The 25,274-nt window shown below is 39.7% G+C and overlaps 1 protein-coding gene across 1 annotated transcript in view; it reads right to left on the reverse strand.

The window, feature by feature from the left end:
• The window catches only part of SLC4A9 (solute carrier family 4 member 9), a gene marked incomplete at its 5' end in the record, with an annotated part of 67,949 nt that overhangs the window by 13,340 nt on the left and 29,335 nt on the right, over positions 1 to 25,274 (reverse strand). The window contains 13 exons of the mRNA XM_081949897.1: positions 1,827 to 2,000; positions 5,456 to 5,524; positions 9,299 to 9,371; positions 9,749 to 9,927; positions 10,931 to 11,092; positions 14,609 to 14,722; positions 17,549 to 17,743; positions 19,458 to 19,513; positions 21,939 to 22,210; positions 22,772 to 22,905; positions 23,131 to 23,305; positions 23,527 to 23,643; positions 24,325 to 24,479. Coding sequence (XP_081806023.1) covers positions 1,827 to 2,000; positions 5,456 to 5,524; positions 9,299 to 9,371; positions 9,749 to 9,927; positions 10,931 to 11,092; positions 14,609 to 14,722; positions 17,549 to 17,743; positions 19,458 to 19,513; positions 21,939 to 22,210; positions 22,772 to 22,905; positions 23,131 to 23,305; positions 23,527 to 23,643; positions 24,325 to 24,479 — 1,875 coding nt within the window. The remainder of the gene's footprint in view (positions 1 to 1,826; positions 2,001 to 5,455; positions 5,525 to 9,298; positions 9,372 to 9,748; positions 9,928 to 10,930; positions 11,093 to 14,608; positions 14,723 to 17,548; positions 17,744 to 19,457; positions 19,514 to 21,938; positions 22,211 to 22,771; positions 22,906 to 23,130; positions 23,306 to 23,526; positions 23,644 to 24,324; positions 24,480 to 25,274) is intronic.

A 25,274-nucleotide genomic window follows, 5' to 3' on the forward strand; every position in this document is an offset into this window, starting at 1 on the left:
TCCGGATAGATGCCTGGCTGCAGAGGCGGAGGCCTTGCCGCGTGTCCCAGGAGACCAGTAGGGTGCCGGTCCCTCAAGAGACTGCAGTTGCATGGGAGGAGCCTATGGAGTTGGGTGCCGCCAAACCACGCTTGTTGCGCATGGAGATGGACAGACGGTGTGCAGGGAGGTTGTGTTTCTACTGTGGGGATCTTGGACACTTGGCTTTAGTTTGCCCCCAAAAGGGTAGGGGGGGCTGTGCAGACTGCGGCCTCCCCTCAGCAACGTGGCGGGAAATGGGCGGGGCCCAATCTGAGGGAGTCCTTAGGTCTGTCGCAAGCCGAAACCAAGGTGGAGGGGCCTCCACGGCACATGATTTTAGCAGCGCACATTCTCTTGTCGGGTACTCCGCAGGGAATTCCGGCCCATGCCTTGGTTGATTCCGGGGCTACCACGAACTTTATGGATGCGGCGTTTGCTACCAAATACAACGTCCCTCTGTGTCCGGTGGACCCACCAATGCGTGTGGAGACGATTGACGGTTGGGTGCTTCTGTCTGGGCCTATCAAGGCCACCACGCAGCCTTTGCGTCTGATCCTCGGGGAGCATGAGGAGGCCATCCAATTTTACGTGGCTTCGGGCCTGCATTTCCCCGTGGGGTTGGGCTTGGCTTGGCTGCGGGCGCACGACCCTCAGATCTACTGGTCGCAGAACTGGATCTCGGTGAGGGATAGTGCTGTGGCCCAGCAGGAGCCGTTGGAGTTGCCACCAGACTCCGACAGCGAGGGTCCCTGGACAGGGTTCCGACTCTGAGCAGGGCGCAGAGAGGCTGGTTGGCCACCAGGAGGCGCCTGAGGCATGGAGCAGTGGTGAAAGCCAAAGGGCTCCTGATGTCATGCCTTGGAGCAGTGGGGAGGAGTCACAGGACAGTGAGTCAGACATCAGCAGTGAGCTATTAGATGCTCGTTACTGGATTGCTGCCAAGGTTGAACCTGTATGTCAATAAACATCTTGAAGAGACTTGTGTCGGAGTGACTTGATATACGAGAGCGGGGCAGTCAGAACAGTGTTGGTACAGTGGCTTTGAAGAGGAGCACTGCCCCCTATAGTTCGCAATGACTACCAGAGTAAAATCTCCAGGGACTCCTTTACCTTACCTTTATTTTACTATGTCTTGATCTAGCCCTTCTTGAGGGCACCTTGTCTCCTGAGTTACACAATTCTCTTTACAGGAAAAATATTTCTAAAATACTTTTAGAAAACTATTTAGGATTGCTTTGTACCAGACATGGAAGGGCTCCCTTAGGGATGGGGTTTATTCTGATTGTTATTTTTATTTGTTCGGGGTTGTTGGTTACACATTTGTATTTCCTTCTTGTATTATACAGTAAAATGCTTTGCATCCTTTGAAGTATGCAGTATATAAGCATATGTATGAACAATCAAACAAATAATTACAGCATTTTGAAACATTAATAATTACATCAAAATTTAAATTCAGGTTTGAATTAAAAATCTGATAGAAGCATTAAAAGCAACCAGATATTTTAAAACAATGGAATGTTTATTTCAAAATATTGATGTAAAATATTAATGTATATATTTTTTTAAACCAGTATATCTAATACATATACAGAAAATATCTGACAATAAATGGGTATGGCTAGATGGAATTAGTTGTTCTCCAGTTGAGTAAATTAAGGATTGTACAGGTCTGAAATAGGAGATAGAATGCTATGGACAATAAAAGTCTTTTCTGTACATGGGAAAAGTTCTTGGGCAGATTCACTCATTCTCTGCGTAATATATGTCTATATTACAAGACATTCATGTCTAAGGGCTCTTACCATTAAAGGGAAGATAATGGCAGCTGCAGTTGACTTAATGAGCCACAGGACAGCAAGGCAGAAGATCTGAATGAAGGTGTAAAGATGCACTTGGCGTAGTGGAACATGGCGTAGATAAATGAAGTCTGGCTGGTGTTTAGCAGGCATCAACAAGAGTTGAAGTCTCTCCATGAACTGGAAAAAATGAAAGCAAGAAATATAGTGGAAGCTCCCCAGAAGGAATCAGTGGTTGCCCACTTCTCTCTCTGATATCAGATTGACCCTGCCCAAGTTATTTCAGGGGGATCCTGGGAGCTGAAGGAGTCTTTTGGGACTCTTTTGATGTGATTGGTTACATGGTTCGTCAGTATGTGAGAATATTACTTATTACACATTGCTATGTTTTAATGATATTACCATTTGGAGATATTTACAAGCCACTCAGAGTGAGGCATAGGAAAATAAATGAATGAATATTCAATCTCTGCCTGGATTGGGTTACTTAGATTAGCTCTAAGGTATAAAAAGAGAATGTCCAATAAATTTCAGGGTTGCTTTGCTAAGCATGGCTTGCTCCGCATTTTACAATTGAAATTACAGATCTGGAATAGTAAGTGAATCAAGGGCTGATCTGCCCCCTTCTCCTTACAAATTTGGACTACCCCCAAGAAACCCTCCAGGCCATAGGTCATCTGACTTCAGCCAGATATTCTAAGGACGAATTAACAAATTTTGCTGGCATCCAGTTAGCCCTTCTAGCAGCCCAACACAACAAGGTAATTCTTAATGGGAGTACTCTAGGTGATCTGGCTGGTGAATTTACTTTTAGTTCCTTACGTGGGAGTAGTGTTATTGATTTTGTGCTGGTATCTCGACCCTTAATAGAGGCAGTCCGTGCTTTTTATGTAGACTGCCTTACGGAGAGTGACCACTACCCACTGGTTACAATCATTGAGCTTTTTTCAAATATACATCTCCCTAGGGGCCCTCAGATATTAGATCCCTACATACGCCCACCAGAGGACTACTACCGCCTGAAGCGGGAGTACAAAGGATTAATTGCTAAGAAAAAGAAAGCTAAAGAAAGAGAGATGTGGGATCTACTTCTCCTCTCTATCCAGCAGAAGGACACCCAATTATTTTGGCAAATTGCTGCCAGCTCTTTGCCAGGCCATCAGGAACTCCCTCTCTGCTGCATTTCTAACAGAGACTGGGAAAACCATTTCTTGGTAATTTACCAGGCATCAGCAAGTTCAATCGTGCCTGACCCACAGCTGTCTCCTGTAGCCCCTGACTGGCAACCTGTGACAAATGCTGAGATCACTGAGTTTATCTCCGAACTCAAGTCAGGCAAAGCTCCTGGCCCTGATGCTATTCCCCCTGATCTGCTAAAATCCAACCCTGAATGGTGGATTCCTCTTTTGGCAAGACTCTTTACGTATATTAATTCCTCTGGCAGGGTACCTTCCTCCTGGAGTTTAGCAATTATTGTGCCAGTTTTTAAACGAGGAAATAGAAACAACCCAGCTCACTATCGCTCCATTAGCCTGCTCTCCATTATTGGGAAATTGTATGCTAAATATCTCCATCACAGACTCCTCACTTGGGTTGATTAATCCAATATTATTGGTGCTGAACAAATTGGATTTAAAGTGGTCTGTGCCATGCTGGATCACTGCTTTGTCCTAGCGCACCTGGTCAACAAATATACTACTATACCAAGTGACAAACTCTTCACTGCTTTCATCGACCTAAAGTCAGCATTTGACTCAGTCCCTAGGTGTCTGTTGTGGTCAAAACTGCTTAAAAGTTCTATTGACAGACGTTTGCTGTTCTTAATTAGGTCCTTGTACAATCAGACCTCCAGCCAGGTCAGGTGTGGTCTGCAGGGAGAACTTTCTAATCCTATCCCGATTAAGAATGGAGTAAGGCAGGGATGTGTTCTGGCTCCTCTTCTATTTAATATATTTTTATCTGACCTGGCCAGTTACATCAGACATATTGAGTCCCATGCCCCAAAGCTGACAACTACAAAGATCCCGCTTCTTCTTTATGCTGATGATGCGGTTCTCCTTTCATTGTCAAGGCCAGGACTGAAAAGATTACTTTCTGCATTTGGGTCTTACTGTGCTGAAAAACACTTGGCTATTAACTATGATAAATCAAAAGTACTAGTGTTTACTAGAGCCCGGAAATTGTATAACTGGGATATCAGTGGCAATGCTGTTAAGCAGGTTTTCCATTTTAAGTATTTAGGTATTCAATTTCAGAATACCGGTGCCTGGACTAGACATAGAACCCAGGTGCTGAACTCGGCCTCCTGTAGTCACCAGCAGATTTTAAGATTCTTTTATATCCAGGGTGGCCAGTTCATTCCTTCTACCCAATGTATTTACAAAGCCAAAACGTTAGCCCAAACCCTTCACGGTATTCCCATATGGATACGGGGTTTCAAGGACTGCATTGAAAGAACCCAGGCTGCTTTCCTTAGAAAACTTCTGGGTCTTCCCTAGAAGTTTCTGCCCCATACATCCCTACGACCCATCCGCTCGCACAGAGAGGGACTTCTCCAGGTGCCGTCCAACCAGACAGTGCCATGGGGCGGCGCCTAGGAGCAGAGCCTTCTCTGTGGCGGGCCCAGCCCTGTGGAATGACCTCCCCCCGGATATTAGGACCACTACTGACCTCCGCTCCTTCCGTGTCAAGCTCATGACCCACCTTTTCCAAATAGCTGGCCTGGCTCAACCATAACTTCGTATCGCTCCTGATGGGTTTTTTAATTTAGTAATTTTATTTAAGGGGATTTTAAATTGTGTTTTTAATTGTCTTTCACTTATAAGTCAACTCTCCTCCATGCACATATGTATATGTCTCTGTTCTTTTTGTATATATGTTTGTCTTATGTGTATTTTTATTTGTTTTGATTGTACGCTGCCCCGAGTCCTTCGGGAGAGGGTTGCGGCTAATCAAATAAAATTATTATTATTATTATTATTATTATTATTATTATTATTATTATTATTATTATTATTATTATTATTATTATTATTATTATTATTATTGTGTTGGTTTTGCCCCGATGTACCTGGAACTGGGCATTCAATCGGTGGAATGTATGGCCTGGATAAACACCTTTAAATGGTGGTTTCGGGTGCTCTTTCTGGCAGTTCCTGGCAGCTACCTCTCCCTGGTGTTCACGGACTCCCATATTTCTCGCTGGGAGAAAGAGCTGCTGAAGAAACTTCATCTGCTAGGTTTCACGGAGGATGCCTTGGGAAACTACGACCTCAAGGATGCCCAATTTAGGATAGTCCAACAGCTTGTGGACATTGATTTGCAATATCTATGAGCCAGAGCCAATAAAACTTGCTCTCCCCTGACTCTCAACCAACTTAATAATTATGGATTGAGGATGGCTTCCTATTTTTATACTCTAACCATTCCCAAGTATAGAAGAACAAAAACCCTACAACTCACACAACTTCTTGAAAAGGAGTACACAAACATCCAGGAGACGTTAATTATAGACAGAGCCTTCCCACATTATTCAGACTATATGTCTTAGAAAATACTATATACTCATCTGATTGAATTAACTTTCATCCTCCCCAAATCTGCAGAATGTATTTCTATAATTTTTTTGCACTCACCTGAATACTGCTAAGTGCAGATATACCCATATAAAAGAAAATGCCATACAGCACAGGCATTGGGATAAACTTGGGATATGAAAGAAAGAAAATTAATCACATTAAAGTATGAGTCACAAAAGACTGTCTTTAAAGTCAGTAAAACATCACTGTCAATGTTTGCCTTAAAATGAATTGATTCAAGTCCTTCACTCTGGGATACTAAACAACAACATTTCAGCCTTCTTTTACATAACATCTCTTCAAGTATTTTTCCCTTCCCTATGGTCATCTTTCTCTATACAATACAATACAATAGTAAAGTTGGAAGGGACCTTGGAGGTCTTCTAGTCCAACCCCCTGCCTAGGCAGGAAACCCTATACCGTTTCAGACAAATGGCTATCCAACATCTTCTTAAAGACTTCAAGTGTTGGGGCATTCACAACTTCTGGAGGCAAGCTGTTCCACTGATAAATTGTTCTGTCAGGAAATTTCTCCTCAGTTCTAAGTTGCTTCTCTCCTTGATTAGTTTCCACCCATTGCTTCTTGTTCTACCCTCAGGTGCCTTGGAAAATAGTTTGACTCCCTCTTCTTTGTGGCAACCCCTGAGATATTGGAATACTGCTATCATGTCTCCCCTAGTCCTTCTTTCTCTTAAGCTAAACATACCCAGTTCCTGCAACCGTTCTTCATATGTTTTAGTCTCCAGTCCCCTAATCATCTTTGTTGCTCTTCTCTGCACTCTTTCTAGAGTCTCCACATCTTTTCTACATCGTGGCGACCAGAACTGAATGCAGTATTCCAAGTGTGGCCTTACCAAGGCATTATAAAGTGGTATTAACACTTCACGTGATCTTGATTCTATCCCTCTGTTGATGCAGCCTAGGACTGTGTTGGCTTTTTTGGCAGCTGTTGCACACTGCTGGCTCATATTTAAATGGTTGTCCACTAGGACTCCAAGATCCTTTTCACAGTTACTACTACTGAGCAAGGTACCACCTATACTGTACCTGTGCATTCCATTTTTGTTGCCTAAATGTAGAACCTTACTCTTTTCACCATTGAATTTCATTTTATTAGATAGTGCCCAGTGTTCAAGTTTGTCAAGATCCTTCTGTATCTTAAGCCTATCTTCTGGAGTGTTGGCTATTCCTGCCAGCTTGGTGTCATCTGCAAATTTGATGAGTTCCCCATTCATTCCCTCATCCAAACCATTGAATGAAAATGTTGAAGAGTACTGGGCCTAAAACAGAGCCTTGGGGTACTCCACTGCATACTTCCCTCCATGTAGATGCAGTTCCATTGAGGACTACACGTTGAGTGCGGTTGGTCAGCCAGTTACGAATCCATCTGGTGGTGATGCTGTCTAACCCACATTCTTCTACTTTATCTAGTAGTAGGTTATGGTCTACCTTATCAAAAGCCTTACTGAAGTCCAAGTAAATTATATCAACGGCATTCCTCTGGTCCACTAATTTTGTCACATTATCAAAGAATGCAATAAGATTAGTCTGGCATGATCTGTTTTTGACAAATCCTTGTTGGCTTTTGGCTATTACTTTGTTTGCTTCTAGGTGTTCACAAATTTGTTGCTTGCTTATTTTTTCCAGAATCTTTCCTGGTATTGAGGTCAGGCTGATAGGTCTGTAGTTTCCTGGATCTAATTTTTTCCCTTTTTTGAAGATGGGAACCACATCAGCTCTTTTCCAGTCCTCTGGTAGTTCCCCGGTGTTCCAGGATCTCTGAAAGATACAATTCAGTGGTTCTGAGATCTCGTCTGCTAGTTCCTTCAGAACCCCGGGGTGTAATCCATCCGGTCCTGGTGATTTAAACTCGTCTAGGGTAGACAGGTGCTCACTTACCATTTTCTTCCCTATTTCAATTTGTGTTCCTAATCTGATTTTTGTGGTGCTGCTTTTGATAGGTTGGACTGTTTTATCCCTTTGTGTAAACACAGATGCAAAACATGAGTTAAATAGTTCTGCTTTCTCCCTGTTGCTTGTCACCTTCTTGCCACTTTCTCCTAGCAATGGACCAATGGTTTCCTTAACCTTTTTCTTGTTTTTAACATGTTGGAAGAAGCTTTTTGGTTAATTTTTACTTTTGTAACTTTTACTTTCTTCATTGTGAGCCTTAGCTTTCCTCAATTCATCTTTACAGGCTTGGGCTATTTGCTGATATTCTGCCTTAGTTATGTCCCCCTCCTTCCACTTTTTATATTTACCTTTTTTGTCTTTCAGTTTGTCAGATAGTTCTTTATGCAGTCATGCTGGTTTCTTTTGGGAGCTGTTATTTTTCTTCTTCTTTGGTATTGTGCTAGATTGGACTTTTGTAATCTCATTTTTCAAAATTTCCCAAGCTTCTTGAGTTGTTTTCCCCTTGAGGATTCTCATCCATGGAATTTTTCCCAAGCTCTCTCTAAGTTTATTGAAATTAGCTTTCTTAAAGTCCAAGACTCTAGTTTGACTTTGTTCTACTACTTGTGTTTGGATAATGTTGAATTCCAATATTGCATGGTCACTTGCCCCCAGGGTTCCTATGGCTTCAACACCTTCTATCATTTCCTCTCTGTTAGTGAGAATTAAGTTCAATATGGCTGATCCCCTTGTTCCCTTCTCTACTTTTTGGAAAACAAAGTTGTCTGCTAGGTTTGTTAGGAACCTGTTGGATCTTCCACTTGGTGCAGAGTTTGTTTCCCAGTTGATGTCAGGATAGTTAAAATCTCCCATTACTATTGTCGTGTGCTTCCTACATACCTCAGTTATCTAACTAGCAAAAAGTTCATCTACTTCCTCTGCTTGGTTGGGTGGCCCGTAGTATAGACCTATGGCATTGTCATTTCCCCCCCAACCTTTAATATTTACCCAAATGCATTCAAGATAGTTCTCATAATTGTTGTTCTCTATTTCTGTAGAGATGTAGTTATTTCTTATATATAGTGCAACTCCACCTCCTCTTTTATTTGGTCTATTTCTTTTAAATAATTTAAATCCTTCTAGCTGTATGTTCCATTTGTCGGTTTCATCCCACCAAGTTTCTGTAATGGCAATAATATCATATCTGCCCTCTTTTACTTGAATTTCTAATTCGCCCTGTTTATTCCTCATACTCTGTGCATTGGTATATAGACATTTGAGTCCATTTTGATTGACCTTGTGTTTACTGTCTACATAACCTGTGTTATGCCTGTCTGCCCCTATTTTCTTGCCACTTGTGTGATTCATGCGCATGGTATGGCAATCACTATTAAATGGTTGGTTTTGCTTGAGAGCAGGAGTGATAATCTTACCCACACACACATCTATGTTACATGCACTTATAACCCTATGAATTTTAGTTTGCTGGGGACAGAAATGTTCTGTATCTATTAATTCTCTGTAAGAATTTGGCTATCAAAATTCTCTGTAAGAATTTGGCTATCAAAATGGTCTATTCAGTCACCCTTCCCTTAACTTTTCAAAGCAGAGAGGGATAGAAATGTTACACTATGTCACGGCTTATCTAAGGAAATCTACATGATTTACAAGCCCCCCCCCCCCAGTGTAGTATTTTCTGTTAATGTTTGTAATATTGTGTTTCCAGGTTCCTGCTAATTTATTTTGCCCTTCTCTGTAGCTGTTCCAGTTTATCTGAGTCTCTTAAATTGTGGCACCCAAAAGCACAATGCTTGAAGAACAGGGTTCTGCTCAATGCAGCATACAGTGGAACCATTCCTTCAAAGAGAAATCAAACAGTCGCAATCACACATCTGGCTGGTCTGTAAAGTATTTTAGACGGCAAAATCAAAACATCACATGAACAGTGGGAAATGAAATAACATATCTATGTATTAAATATTTATATGAATACTTTTAAAAAATCACCTTGAGCACAGGAGCAAGAAACACAGACAATCCTGTGAGAATAAAGACCATCAATCCTGTAACTCTTTGTTCCCTGTAAGAAGAGTATTTCTAAGTTAGGCCTTCATATTTCAGCCATTTACCAATCCCATAAATCCTAAATCCCAATCTTCCTAAGTAAGTCATCTAAAATCCTACCCAAAGCCTTCATTATGTTATCCAGCAAAACGGGGTGGGCCCAATCAATCAATCATTTCCTACTATTTAATATGGTCTTCCCTAATTTGGTGTTCTCCAAATGTGTTGTGTTAAAACTTCAAATCCCAAAGTGAGCATAGCCTGCAGGAGTATTGATTTTGACTTTTGTATATATTCCATGTTGGAGAAGGCTAGTGTAGATGAAAGAGAATCAATGACAGATAATAACACCTCCATTTTTGAATCCTTAAAAGTCTGATCTACTTCCAATACCTGATTCCAAGGAACTTTGGCTGTTCTCCTGGAGCACTGGTAGTGCTTTCTTTCTTAAGGCTGTCCATATGCGCCAGAGATATGACTGTGGCGGACACATACCAGGGCAAGCCCATAAACGATGTAACAATCATCAGTAGGGAAACACAGAGGAAATCTAGATGAAATCCTGCACCTTTCTGAAAGAGAACATTGGAGTTAGCAGTAGGAGATGTGGACTGGATAATGCATGATAAAGTTTTCTATTTTAGAGTATGACTCCTTTAACTGATTGGAACAATAACATTTTTATAAGCTGTGTGACTTACATAATTGATTATTCTTCCAGAATTTCACTACCTAGTCCTACAGCGAAATTAGGATTAGAGAATTTTATGTAAGATTTTGTACATCAATACCATTTCCTTAGGAATATAAAACAGAAAATGTTGCATATGGTACTAAGAAATTCTATGTGAGGCCTGGTGGCATAGTGGTTAGAAAGCAGTACTGCAGGCTACTTCTGCTGACTGCTGGTTGCCTGCAATTTGGCAGTTCGAAACTCATGAGGCTCAAGGTTGACTCAGCCTCCAACCTTTCAAGGTTGGTAAAATGAGGACCTAGTTTGTTGGTAGCAATATGCTGATACTGTAAACAATTTAGGGAGGGCTGTAAAGCACTGTGAAGCAATATATAAGTCTAAGTGCTATTGCTATATGTTGTCTACTAAATTTGAAAAAGTATTTATTTCTGTTTCTTGCTTTGGTAACTAATGTTTTATCTTCTTCCTTTTTTCCAATATTTGCTTTTACTAATAAGGGAGCATGGGTTTCTTCACATCAGCAACTATGATAGTACAAAATAACATAAAGAGAGCAAAATGAACAACCTGCAATATGCTAAGTTTATTCCGTCTTTTAAAAATAAATAAGTCTGAAAGGCAGAATGAATGAAGTATGCAGCCCCTTTTTAAACCATTTCCAATATGCTCTATAAAATCCTTTAAAGCTGGGTCCAGATTATATGAAAACATGCCATATAAGCTTACTTGGCTTTAAAAACCTGTTTATATTACATAATTGTCTTTGAAACACAAGTTCAGTCTCGTGTTCCTTGGTTTATGGTTCAATATCTGTGTGTTTAAGAGATATTTTCCAAAAAAATAAAGTCTAATTACATTACAGAGCCCAACCAAATACTGACTTGCAGTTTATATTCCTTGCGATTGAGAATGACAGCTGTTATCTGTTGATCCATGAAGATGAGGATGATAACTAGAATGGCAGGTACTGAAGACACTAAGTATATCCACCAGGGATTTGCTCCAAATGGAAACACGAGCCAGTCTCGCTTGGGATTTGTAGGCTGCAGAGAGAATAATTGGAAAAGATTAGTAAGCCCCAGGATGAGTTGGGAGTAGATAGCAGACAGATAAGCATTGGCTCTTAAATTATTTGGCAAAGTATATCAGCACCTTAATTCTTGTCTAATCAAGAAAGAAACTATCAAGGCTGAATGAAAGTTCCAGCTGATTAAATTGTAGAGAGATTGTTTCAACTTTATGGATAATTACTATGGTTATCTGATTTTTCAAAAATTGAATTGTTTGATAAATGCATTTGCTTTGTGTATACTTTATGTCCCCAGTAAATAACTATGTACTTTATAATTAATAGAAATATATTTTGTATATAATAATATGTGCACTTAATAAGTGTGTGTGAGAGTATACTTTATATATATATAATTTAAAGCATATATAGACAGATGGACTACACACTGAGACTGTGACAAGATATTGTGGCTTGTCGATTGGGAAAAGAATAACTACAAGAAGTTTCTTCTTGGGAAGAAGACAGTGACGATAAGAATTGGTGGAGGAAGTGAACTAAAAGTGACAGTGACTGTGCTAAATAGAGGGAAGGCAATATCTTAGCTATAAAGCAGTGGTAGGTTCCGGTAGCCGCTACTGCCGGTTCACTCAGGGACATGCCATGCACGCGCTTGATGCACGCTGTGCATGCATGCACAGTACAGCAAAAATTGCTCTATGCATGCACAGAAGTCAGAAATAAGATGGCAGCACCTATGGCGGTGCCAGGAGAACTGGTTTGGGAGCACAGCAGGCCTGGGTCGCTGCCGGTTCCACTGACCCACCCCGCCAAGCTACTTCCAGTTCAGCCGAACCAGTCTGAACCAGTAGGAACCCACCAGTGATATAAAGAGAGGAGGAGCAGCAGATGCAACAGTTAGACCAAAGGGGAAAAAGAGATTCTTTAACTTTCTTGAAGTTTGTACATGCAAACTAATTAAATCAGATATAATTATATAAAGTGGTGTATATATACTAACTATTGTACAGCTGTGCATTTAAAAAATAGATTTGGAACTCTATACATCTTATAGATGTATATACCCTATATATATTTTATAGCATGAAAATTAATTTCAAATATATATATATTATATATATCATGTTTCCCTGAAAATAAGACAGGGTCTTATTTTCTTTTGACACCCAAAATAAGCATTTGGCCTTCTTATCGGGGAGGTCTTATTATTTTTGAGATGCAGGAGGCGGTGAGCGTGGTCACCTCATGGCTGCTGCTGGATTGCAATATTTTCAAGGAGGGCTTATTTTGGGGGGAGGGCTTATTTTAGCGCATGCACTCAAAAGCCTGATTGGGCTTATTATCCAGGGAGGTCTTATTTCCAGGGAAACAGGGTATCTATAAGTAGATTTAAGGTATTAAACTTTAAAATATAAAGTTTCTTTTTTTTAGCATATACATTTTAGAAAATGTAATCTTTATAATTCCTACAATCCTTGCAATGCCCTCTTGCTTTTCTCCCTGCCTTCCCTGGCTGATGGTGCTGGCAAGGAGAAAGAGAAGGCGAGTCTGCAGAGGAGGAGGAGGGTGCACGGCTCTGCAATGTGCACTGGGAAACTGGGAAGGAAGGCATTTTGAGGTGGCAGTACGTGCTGGAACCGCCTGCCACCTGAAGCACAATGCACTTTTTTGGCCTCTGCACATGCCCTTTTTGGAATTGGGGAGGGGATCATGGCACTACAGCCGAAAAATTGTCACAGTTCCCCGGTCCACTTTGGGAATCAGGCTCCGACCAAGGTAGCAAAGACATTAGCCAGATGAGTACTGATGAATGCTGCTGGGAAAGAGGCAGAAAGGTTTTTTTCCTGATTTCCTCCCCCCAAATTAAGGTGTGTCTTATACTCCAGTGCCTCTCATACTCCAAAAATACGGTAATAGTGGCACTTTCAATAGTTTGAAACTTGACACTTGTAGTAATAATCAGCAGAGATTCTACAACTTGTGAATAATATAAAAGATAAAATATGGTGTTGAAATGTTGAAATTCTCCCCTAAGGAGCTCTTAAAATCTCCCAACTCTTGTTTATCCACATGGCCAGTAGAAGAGAAGGTCTTGGTCCCTTTCTCTCTCTCCCCCCGGCACCTCTTGTTCTTTCCTTTTCATAACTATATTGTGTGCATGTGAATGGATGTGTCTTTGAATGTGCTTGGAGAATATGCCATAACAAAGTAGTTGGAAAACAGTTGCTTCCATTACTGAGTTATTTCTTGAGGCAAACATCACTTATCTATGCTTTGAGATTGAATATATGATCCTATAACAAAATCATCTGCCTGTTAAAAACCAAATATCATGATGCACGTTAACACCCCTCCACCCCCCCTATCAATTTGTCATGAACACTTATCAAGTTCTTAGAGAACCCTAGGGTTCCATACAACACATTTTGCAAAATCCTGCTCTGGGATATCTTGAGAAACTGCACTCTAAAAAATCACCTGGTCCTAATAGTATTCACTCTAGGTTTCCTAAAGAATATAAATGTGAAAATGTGGATTTAGCAAGAAATAAGTTGACACTCAAAGCCGGCCCAGTGCCAGGGAATATCACTGTGGGATGTAGTTAATGTGCCATCAATTTTAAAAAGGGACTGAGGAGATACAGGAAATTAGAGATCCATCAGTTTACTGTCTATTCCAGTATTTAAAGATAGAAATTATAATAAAAAGTAACAAGGCACATAAAGGGAATATTCTTGTTCAATGAAAATCAGCATGTATACCACAAAGGTAAATCCTGCCTCACCAAGTTTTTTTTGAGACCATCAATTGAAATGTAAACAAAAATGGCCCTGAAAAGACTTGGATTTTCAAAAGGTTTTTGACAATGTTCTTCTTCATTGGCTCATGAGTAAACTTAGCAGTCATGGAATAAGAGGACCTGTCTTTTTATAGACTGCTGTTTAAAAGCTCAAAAAACAAATAAATGAAGTGTTTCTCAATGAATGAAGTAAATAGTGGAGAACTTCAAGGATCAGTACTGAGACAAGCAATTTTTAATGTTTATAAATCATTTTGACATATGGGTAAGCAATGAGAAATTAACCTTTTCACAGTTGTTATATAGTCAGTGAAGACTATGAACTTCTCTGAACTTCTCTTTCATGGTTATTTATTTTAAACTCTAGTAATGGATTTGTTAACAAGGGTGGGTTACTTTACACTTACTTAAATTGTGCCTTTTTCTACCAGAGTTCAATAAAATGTTCATACAGAGTTGTTTTGTTGGGATTACACAAGAAACAGCTGCACTATGAACTAGTCCATATGGACAACTAAATACATATGGAACATCGAAGCAGATTGTTTACATTTTATATATGCCTGACAAAAGTAGACAATATAAACCATTTCTGTAATGTTGCCTAGAAATCTGCAATAACTGGAAATGACTATGAAGTCATCAGGAGTTGAGATTAGTTTGAAGGAGGCTATTCTAAGGCTGGGCTAAGAGCTCTTTTGTCTCATTGATATGACTGACTAATCTTACCTGGAATGTTTTTGGCACAAGAAGCTTTGGTGTTTCTAATCCAAAAGCAGCATCAATTCCACAGAAGATGAGGATTGCCAGAATAATGGAGAAATCGCCCACTAGCTTCCTTACCTAAGAAGTGAAATAACAGAATAACAGAATAGAATAAGACAATTAGAAGGACCTTGGATATCATCTAGATCAACCCCCTATACTAATCTGGATAAATGGATGTCCGATATCTTTAAAAAGCTTGAGTGATGGAGCACCCACAACTTCTGGAGGCAAGTCACTATTCTTCTCACTGTCAGGAAATTTCTATTTAATTCTAGGTTGGATCTTTCCTTGACCAGTTTCCATCCATTACTTCTTTTCCTGCCCACAGGTGCTTTGGAAAATAGGCTGACCCCCTCTTCTGTGTGGCAGCCCCTCAAATATTAGAAAACTGCTATCAAATCACTGTAGTTCTTTTTTATTGTTGCTAAACTAGACATAACTAGTTTCCATAACCCTTTATTGTGTGCGTCAGACCCTTTGCCATTTTTGTTGCTCTTCTATGTACTCTTTCTAAAGTCTCCACATCTTTTTTGTATCATAGTGACCACAACTGGACACAGTGTTCCAAGTGTGATCTTACCAATGCAGTGTAAAGTGGTGCTTGTTCTTCATGTGATCTTGACACTATTCCTCTGTTGCTGAAGTCTAGTACTGCATTGTTGTTGTTTTATTGGCAGCTGCAGCTCACTGATGGCTCATACTAATTATCTACTAGAACCGTGATGGTGAACCTATGGCACATGTGCCACAGGTGGCATGTGGAGCCATTTCTAAGGTCATGCGAGGCGTTGCCCTGTCAGCTCCAGTGCACATGTGCATGCTGGCAAGCTGGTTTTCGGCCTTGATTTTCAGCCATTTTTCACCCTCCGGAGGCTTCAGGGAAGCCTCCTGAAGCCTCCGGAGGGTGAAAATCCCCACAATGTGCAAACTGGAAGTTTGGGAATGGACTTCTGGTTTGCACATTGGGCTTTTTTTTTTGCCCTCCAGAGGGAGAAAAATGGCCCAACCGGCAACCCGGAAGTCGGTTCCCAAACTTCCAGTTTGCATGTTGGCCCATTTTTTGCCCTCCCCAGGCTTTAGGAGGCTTCCCTGAAGCCCGGGGAGGGCGAAAAACAGCCCAACAGGACCCATCAGAAGTTCAGGAACAAACTTCCAGGTTGCCCATTGGGCTGTTTTTTTCCCTCAGGAGGCTTCAGGAAGCTTTCCTGAAGCCTGTGGAGGGCAAAAAATGGCACAACGTGCCTCCTGGAAGTCCAAAGGCTTCAGTGAGGCCTGCATGCATGCAGGGGGGGGTTGCATGCATGAACGGGGGGGGGGGTGTTTGTGTGCACATGCATGGGGGAGGGCATTGCATTATGGATGAGGGCATGTGTGCGTGTGACACCCTCCCCCCACGCCCCCCCCATGCTTTTGGCATGCCTCGACAAAACGGTTAGCCATCACTGCACTGGAACATCTAGATCCCTGTCATAGTTAGTCCTGTGTTGAACAAGGTACTACCTATCCTATATCTGTGCATTTGGTTTTTCTTCCCTAAGCATAAGACCTTACTTTTCTCACCACTGAACTGCATTTTGTTGCACAGGGTCCAGTGTGAAGTTTGTCAAGATCCTTCTGCATCTTGAGTCTATCTTTCTTCTAAAGTGTTGGCTATTTGCCACAGCTTGAAGTCATTTGCAAATTTAAAATTTTTTATTTCAAAAATGAAAAAGAGATAAAATTCACAAAACAAATATAATAATTTAGAGTTCATCTCAAGTAACTACTAAAATTATCAAAAATTATGCAGGACTAAAATATTTTACACTAAAAAGCCCCAATGTGGGACATATTTCTTTGTTTCTACAAATCATTAAGTGAATATACCATATACTGCACGTAACAAAGACTGAATGGCTTCAGAAAAAGTTTGCAAAGGCTTTATGGACTAAAACAACAATCCTGGGATTAGGTTACTGAAGATACGTTCCCCCCCACCCCGATTAAATATATAGGAAACTGCATTCTAAGGTGATGGCGTGCATGTCACATCTGATGCTTAGCTGTTGTGATTACTACTATTTTGTTTCTCCCGTGTGCTTTTCAATGAGTGATGAATAGATGCATAATAGAAGAAGATGATGATAAAGTTGGTTTTGAGTCTGAGATTCTTATTTGTATGAAAGTTTAAAAACAGAGCTCTGAGTCCATTTTAAATCTATATGCTCCTGGAAATAACATTAACTAAGATCCAATCTGTACTCCCAAATATCTGCCAGCCCACCATCTGCCAGGTTAATGAGCTTGCTCCTGGGAATTGTTTGCCTTATGTATCTTCTATAGTCCCTGAAGAAACCTCTGCTTGCCCAGTAGGAGACAATCACAATAACTCATAATAGGCAATTGAACACACTTCTCAGCAATCAGCAGCTATTCAGCACATAAACTTTTCAATCCATAGGTTAGTACAGAACATACAACTTTTTTCTTTACCGTTCTGTACTCTCTTTCTACCCAAAGAGAGAACCAAGATAGGTAAGAATGGAAAATCAAAGTAGAGATGAAAACTGATGAAATGGGAAGGGGGATTTGAATAATAAAGACAGAGGGAATGTAAATAAGGAGGCATACCCATGATCTTTTCCTCTTTGTCCATTCTCTACCTGTCCCCATTTCCTGCAAGTTTCTACTTTTTTACTATGCAGGTAGGCCATCACTGTCCTGGTGTTTTCCAATATGTCTAACTGTAGCTCCCGTCAAAGTGTAGGATAATTGGGGTACTACTTGAATCTGTTGCGGGGTAGCCGTTACAGGAAGACAGAGTACGTACACAAGCTTACTCACAAGAAGGAAATATTTATTTATTTATTTCATAAATTCAATCAACATGTAATTGATAGGATAGGATAGATAGTTACTTACACCAGTGGGAAAATAGCGACTTGATTTAAATTTTTTCAAGACCATAGCACAGAACAATGTTCCCAGAAACAGAATGAAGGACATGAAAGTGATGTCAGGCACGTAGTTGCAACTGTTGCCCACTAGATGGCCCCCTAGTTGCATACACTTATCCTTGGTCAGGAGGGACCAGTTCCCCGATTCCACATCTGATTGCTGTGAAAAAGAAAGGATTGTGCCTCAGAAGAAGATCCCTGTTTGTCCAAGTAATGAGTATATACCACCACCCTTAAGAAAATATTTAGACTGTTTTTCCAATGGCCTAAACAAGCTGGGAACTCAGGAAACTGTAATCCAACCAGGCTACAAGACTCCAGACTGGGTCAAGTTGTGGCTGAATATGAGAGAAAATTATATTATTAGCTAAACTAGAAGAAGGATCATTGATTGTGCACAGATTAATATGCTGCTATCTCAATATGCTGTGGGAATGTGGTTGGTATTTTGTCCTGTGTCATAACTGATTTACGTTTTTAAGGAATTTGAGTTCTGTATTGGATTATTGCTTTCTCTGTTTTTAATCTAGCCTCATTTAAAAAAAAATGTTCTCCATTAAGCAAGTAAACAAACAAACAAGCAAACAAAGTGCCTAACCCACATAATATACAATATTATATTACAGGTAGTCTTTGACTTATGACCACAACTGAGCCCAAAATTTCTGGTGCTAAGCAAAACAGTTGTTGAGTTTTGCCCACTTTACAATTTTTCTTGCCATAGTTGTTAAATGAATCACTGCAATTGTTAAGTTAGTAACAAAATTGTTAAGTGAATGTGGCTTCCCCATTGATTTTGCTTGTCTAAAGGTTGCAAAAAATGATCACATGATCCCAGGACACTGTAACCGTCATAAATATATGCCAGTTGCCAAGCATTCGAATTTTGACCATGTGACCAAGGAGGTGCTGCAAAGTTGTAAGTGTGAAAACCAGTCATAAGTCATAAGCCGATTTTAAGCCTATTTTTAATGAGTTTATCATGTGCTTATGTTTTTCACATACAAACCACAAGGAACCATTTTCTGAATTTGCCAGTAGATAAGCCTAATATAACTGTCAGAAGATGAGCCCAAGGAGGAAATGGGGCAGCAGCCTACATGTCCTCCCTTCCCTGTAGCTTTCTTCAAGAAGAATTCAGCGCCAGGTACAGTCTAATTCTCAGATTCTCTCACTCCTAGGTAAATTGGGTGGAAAGCACAAAAAGGCGGAGGAACCACAAGGACATACTGTATGCTCTACTTCTTCAGTGCAGGAAATAGAGCTTAGAAAAAAGAGAGCTAAGTACCTTCAGGCTGCAATTGCAGGTTAACCCTGAGTCTTTCTTTCTCAGCTTCTGCATGACAGTCTCAGCATAGGATGAGAACCTGTCCTCATTGATCATCTGGAATTTTATTTTTAACAACCTACTGTTTTAAAAAAATCTCTGTGTGCTCTTTGGCTTCTGGTACATAGTCTTCTGATATGCATGTGGCTGTGACTTCCTCAAATGATATAGAAACAGCAGCAGTAATAGTGGAGAAGTCCTCAGCAGCAAAACAACAACAACAACAACCAAAAGGGCAACACATCCCAGTTATCAAGTGCAAAAAGACTGCAGTACTCCAAGAAGTACAGAATCCCTTATGAACAAAACATGCTAATCACAACATGCTATGCCCTTCCTATATCTCAGTTTGCATTCTTTTCTAAGATAGTAGCTAGGTCTTGCATACTGTATTCCTTTGCTTCCATCTAGTGTTTGCCTGGCCTTTTGCAATACATACAATATATGTTTTGCCTCATCTTGCATTCCTATGTGCAGTTTTAAAGATAAAAGTAAAGGTTTCCCCTGTCCAGTTGTTTTAGTTAATGAAAATAATTTTATTTGTTACCTGTTCAAAACTGCTGAGATTAGGGAACAGAGTCTGGTTCAGGACATAGGCATTGCCTGCAAGAAACAATCATCCAATAGGAAGAACGAAGGTATTGCCAAAGACTACACAATATTAGATAAACTTTTGATACAGACAGAAAACAGACTGATCAAAGTGCTGTATAGATTTTTGTTGGAATATAAACTAGAGGAGGAACATGTCAAAGAAACCATGGTCGTCTGGGCGAAAAATTTCGGTTACAATGTGGAATTGGCTAAATGGGAAAAACTTTGGATGCTTAATCAGAAACTAACATTGGCTATGGCGTATAAAGAAAATCTTTATAAGATGTTCTACAGATGGCATCTCCCGCCAGCACGGCTTTCCAAAATGTTCAAAAATCTGCCCCCAAATTGTTGGAAGTGTAAAAAAAACACCAGGCACTTTCTATCATATGTGGTGGACGTGTAATGAGGCAAAAAACTATTGGAAAATGATTCAATCATGGTTAGAACAAATGGTGGGAGAACAAATTATGTTTAAACCAAAAACTTTTCTCCTAGGCATAATACCAGAGGGGTTTAAGAAAGATACACTTTATTTAATTATACATATACTAACTGCAGCGTGCATAACCTATGCACAGTACTGGAAAAAAGAAAATACACCATCAGAGCTTGATACAATCAGAAAAGTGTTGGCCTGTGCAGAAGCAGATAGGCTCACTCTTGAACTTAAAAATAAAGGGGAATCAGAATATTTTGAAGTATGGAACAGATTTTATGATTGGTATAAGACAAGATGACAAGACTGGAACAAATGTATATATTGTGATTGGACAGAAGGACAGACAATGTATTAAGTAGATTAACTGTTAATGGTTGAAACTAGCTGTACATAATGTGAATGTATGGTCACTCCGACTCTGTGGTATTGCATTGTTTTAAATGTAAAAATAATAAAAATATATTTTAAAAAAGAAACAATCATCCAAGATATCAGCAGTTCATTCTGATTTGTGCAATGCAAGTACCGGAGAGGGTAAGAAAAGCTTGGCAGAATTTTTGGATGTCTGTTTTGTGTCATCTTAAATATGTATTCAAAAACAGGTTGGTAACATAACAAAGATGCATATTGTTTCTTGCCATAACTCTAAAGACCAGTTTGCAGCATGGCCAACTGTTAGGTGGACATTGTTATTTAAAGATTTTAAAAAGAACAATGCAAGACAAACCAGAAAAGTAGCAATATCATAGAAGAGCGGACTGGTACTGCAATCTAGCTATATCCACAAACTATATTCTCCAGCCTCTACCCAGAGGTTACCCAGAACCTCAAGCAAATACTGGATTTCCAAAAAGAAAATAACTGACAGATGTAAAACAGAGGAACCTTTGCTTACAAAGCTAGGCACTATCTAAATGCAGGAGACTAACATACTTGGAGAGAAGTGGATCAAACTGTGCAGGTACCTGCTTTTCTGTGTGGATGATTTCAAGTCCAATTAGGCTGCTTAGGCCAATCAGAGCTTTTCTTTGAGGTATAGGAGAACCCTTTTAGCATTTCCAGTTGGCATGTGTCAGCTGGGGGACTGGTTTAGGCTGCCTTGATCTACTAACAGGGACAAGTGCAAGACAGAGAAAACATAAAAATAAACCACTGAAGATCAACCTAGAAGTATGTTGGTGACCAATCTGAAAAAGAGTATTACTGATTGCATCAAGATTTGTGGGTGGGATGGGGTGATATCTCAGCTACATTTGATAAATACCCATGTTGCATTTTTAATATCTACTTGTAGATATTTTCTTAGTTAATAAGATTTGTAATGCATGGTCACGCTACATTGCCCCAAGCACTGGTGGAATTTTTAAATTTAGTTTGGTATGTACTTGAATTAGATTTCATTTTTTACAGTTGTTTTATACTTTTTCTTTTATGTTGCTAATTGCCTTGGAGTTATGGTGTGTGTGTGTGTGTGTGTGTGTGTGTGTTTTATAGGTACTCTTTGACTTATGACCAAAATTGAGCCCAAAATTTATATTGGTAAGTGAGGCAGTTGTTAAATGAATGTTGCCCCATTTTACCACTTTTCTTGCCACAGTTGTTGAGTGAATTGCTTCAGTTTTTAAGTTAGTAACACGGTTGTTAAGTGAATTTGGCTTCCCCATTGACTTTGCTTGTCAGAAGGTCACAAAAAGGTGATCACATGACCCCCAGGACACTGCAACCATCATAAATATGTTTTTGGCAAATGTCTGAATTTTGATCTTGTGACCATGGGGATGCTGTAACAGCCATAAGTCACCATTTTCAGTGCCATTGTATTTTCAAACAGTCACTAAATGAACTGTTGTAAATCAAGGAGTACCTGTATATTACAATTTATAAATATATTAATAATTACTTTTCCATGTATTTGGCAAGAATTCTTGCCATCTAAAGATTACTATCACTAGCCCATCCTCTCACCATAACATCACTGGTTGCTCATATTACCTGTCTCAGTCAGACGGCAGGTACAGCTATACAAGATGATGTCATTGATTTTATACTCCCAATTGACTGGGTAATGTTCCACCAGGGACAGCATCTTCTTCACAGCATCATAGATGAAAATGAAACTGATGAGGGCACAGAAGCCTTCCTCAGTGAAGCGTGTGAAATACTGCACCAAGTAACTAGCTTCAGTAGCCACCAGGACAAGGCCAAAGAAGGCCACCCACAAGCCAATCCAGAGGCGGAATTCTAAATAATCCAAGCTGTGGTCTCTGGGAGGAGGGAAGAGCCAAAACAGTCATATTTCTAAGCAGGTTAGTTTTCTAAAATGAAGCCTGAGCTCTTAGCCAGAGAGTTAATCCAGCAGGGCTACCCCCAATCTCAAGTTAAACTGAAGAATTTCCCTTAGAATGGCTCTCTTTTGCCTATTAAGAGACCAGATTCAATCACCAATAATGAATTCCCATTGGTAACTGGCTTTTATTGCCTTGTAGCTTGACTCACCAAGGTTTGACATACCTTAGTAAGATTTATCAAACCAAGTTGACCTAGATATATATCAAATCACTAAATATTGTGTGACATATTAAATCTATTTTGACTTTACTATACCACAATTGTGTTTTGTTCTAAATTACCAACAAGTAGCAGTGTTCAGGTCAGAGTGGAAAGACAGAATGACAGATCCAAACTGCAAGCATGAGTATTGGCGAGTCAACAGGCACAGGCACTGCAAATCTTATATGATCCCCAAACACCTTGATAAGGCTCAAGGAAAGAGAGTTCATGAAGGCTTGTTCCCAACATGCATACCAATTTGAAGTGCTACTTACTTGCTGAAGGAGAACAGAAGACGCTCAAAGACAAGAACAGGCCCAGTACTACTCAGGATGGTGAGAGGCTGCCCAGCAAATAGGCAGAAAAATGCACCAGCGAAGGCAGTACCCAGGAAGCTTTCCAGGACACCCTAGAACATATGAGGAAGCACATGGCTTTGCTTGGTTGAACATTAGCAGCATACCAGCTCTCAAATAATGGATACAAGTCAGCCAAATGGCATAACTACATAGCAATATGAAACTGATGGCCTACTAACATTGGTAGGAATGTACATAAGACTAAAGACTGATGCGGTGAGGAAAAATAATGAAAGTTACAGAAGGATTGCAGGCTACCAGCTTTTTGCACAGACCTGCATGTTATCTGTAGCATCTCCCAGCATTCCTCCAAAGGTGATTGCGTTGGTGACTGTAGCCAGGTAGATGTAGAGGATGGCTGAGAGACACTGGAAGCTGAGGCCATCAGAGAAGTCACTACCATACCAAGAGGCTTTTCGCTGGATATCCTTTAATAACCCTCCAAATAGCCTGAAAGAAAAAGACTTTTATTTTTTTTAAAAAAATGCTATACTCTATATATACTTTGGATAACTTATATTTCTTTCTAAACTTGTACCCTTGGGAAAAGGATAGAAGATAATTCAAAATGACTCTCTTTGCAGGGCAGTACAATTCTCCCCTGCAGCTATACAGTGAAGGGATAGACCTCCATGCTTTAATTTCCCCAGTCAAACCTTTGTGACTTTTACCTTCCAGTCTTCTCCAGCTCTTCACTTATATACTGGTGTCCATGAGCCTGTCGGTCATCCACAGCAGATTTGTTTCCATTAGCATGAGGACTCCAGTCACGGATGCGCATGGAGATTCTGAGGATGTAACAGGGATAGTATAGTATATAATACAGCCATTTTGTGTACACACCAGCGATATTATAATGATGGTGATTGATTCTGAGCTAAATATCATATTCTGGTTCTTACAACCAAACTCCAGCTATTTCTGTTACTTCCAATGCAACTCACTATCTAAGCAACATATCATAACACAATACCAGAGAAAGCCAATGTGGGATTCATATATATTCTGAAGTGGTACTGTAGGGAGTTTTATTATTGTCTTATCACAGTGTATCAAAGCAAAACAGTAGAGCCACATGCTTCCTCATATGATCTTGTTTCTAAGAAATCAAACTGCATGAGAAAACAGATTTCTCACATGGTTAAGTTGCATATCATGAGTGACACAAATATATTCTCTGGATATAAATGGAAACGGTGACATTTTCACAACTTCAGCCAGCTAGGATTGCAGAGGTCATTATGATAGGTGGAAAAACAGCACTTTTTTCAGCAACAGGTACAGAGCTGGGAAAATGGAACATTTCAGCAACACATAATTACAGATGCTTATGGGAATTATATGGATTTATATCCAGATAAAGCATATAATAGTACAATAATTTCCACCCAAATTTTAATTAGATTTCCTTAGATTTGTCAAATGCAATACACATTTTTCTCCATCTGCATCTCTTTTCAGTAGGATACCTTTTCTGTGCTGAGGGCAAACTTTTAGGGGGACAAATTCGAATGGTTGGATCCCATTTGCCTGGTGGTAAGACAGTCAGCTCATCCAGTAACTCATCAATTCCTGCAACAAGGTCTTCAGTATCTTTTGCTTTCCAAGCAATTGTCTGAAAAAGCTGGAAGGCAATATCATTAGTTCTAGGTATTTTTTAGCAAGAGTAGCACGGTAAGAGGAAACAGCTTTGGGAAATGGTTTCCTTGGTTTAGCAAAGCAGACCACAACTCAGTTTACATAATTTGAGAGAAAGACTTGGAAAAAGGATTGCCAGCACAGAATTTATAAAACTACACAACAAAGTAACAAATCTGGTAGGACTTCATTTGTTCATGTATTCATTTGACTTAATCCTTTCTTTTTCCTCTTTCAGCAATGAAAGAAAGAAGAACCAAATTTTGATGCATTTGCTTATTCAAATTGTCAGTAGGATCCACAAAAAGCTCTTACAAAATTCAGTGGCAAAAATAGAAAGAAAAAAAATCAGAAAATCCAGAAAGGGTTGAATGCTTTTTTCACAGAAGCAGTGAAAATTAAGATATTTTGAATAACTAAAATTAAATACAAATTGCTATCTTAAGAAGATGACATACAGTATTATGCTTCACTGAAATTCAAATAATGGAAGCAAGACTGATGTATTCCTTATATGTTTTAAGACATCTATGATATTTGAAATAATTGGAATTTTAGTTGTGGTTTAAATTATTTTAATGTTAGGGGAATAGTTCTCTAAAGGAAACATGACAATAAATTCATCTTTTTTCACAGAAGAAAATCAGTACAAACAGTTAAATGCCACTGAGTGTATGGGGAAAGATTCCTAGATTATTTTTACCTTAATTGCAGTTAATGGAAACTTTCACTTGCTACTTTCATGCCTTTCACTTTTATCAGTAGATATACATATTTCTTT

Source organism: Natrix helvetica (genome assembly GCF_964273705.1).
Source record: "Natrix helvetica genome assembly, chromosome: 4".
Lineage (NCBI taxonomy): Eukaryota > Metazoa > Chordata > Lepidosauria > Squamata > Natricidae > Natrix > Natrix helvetica.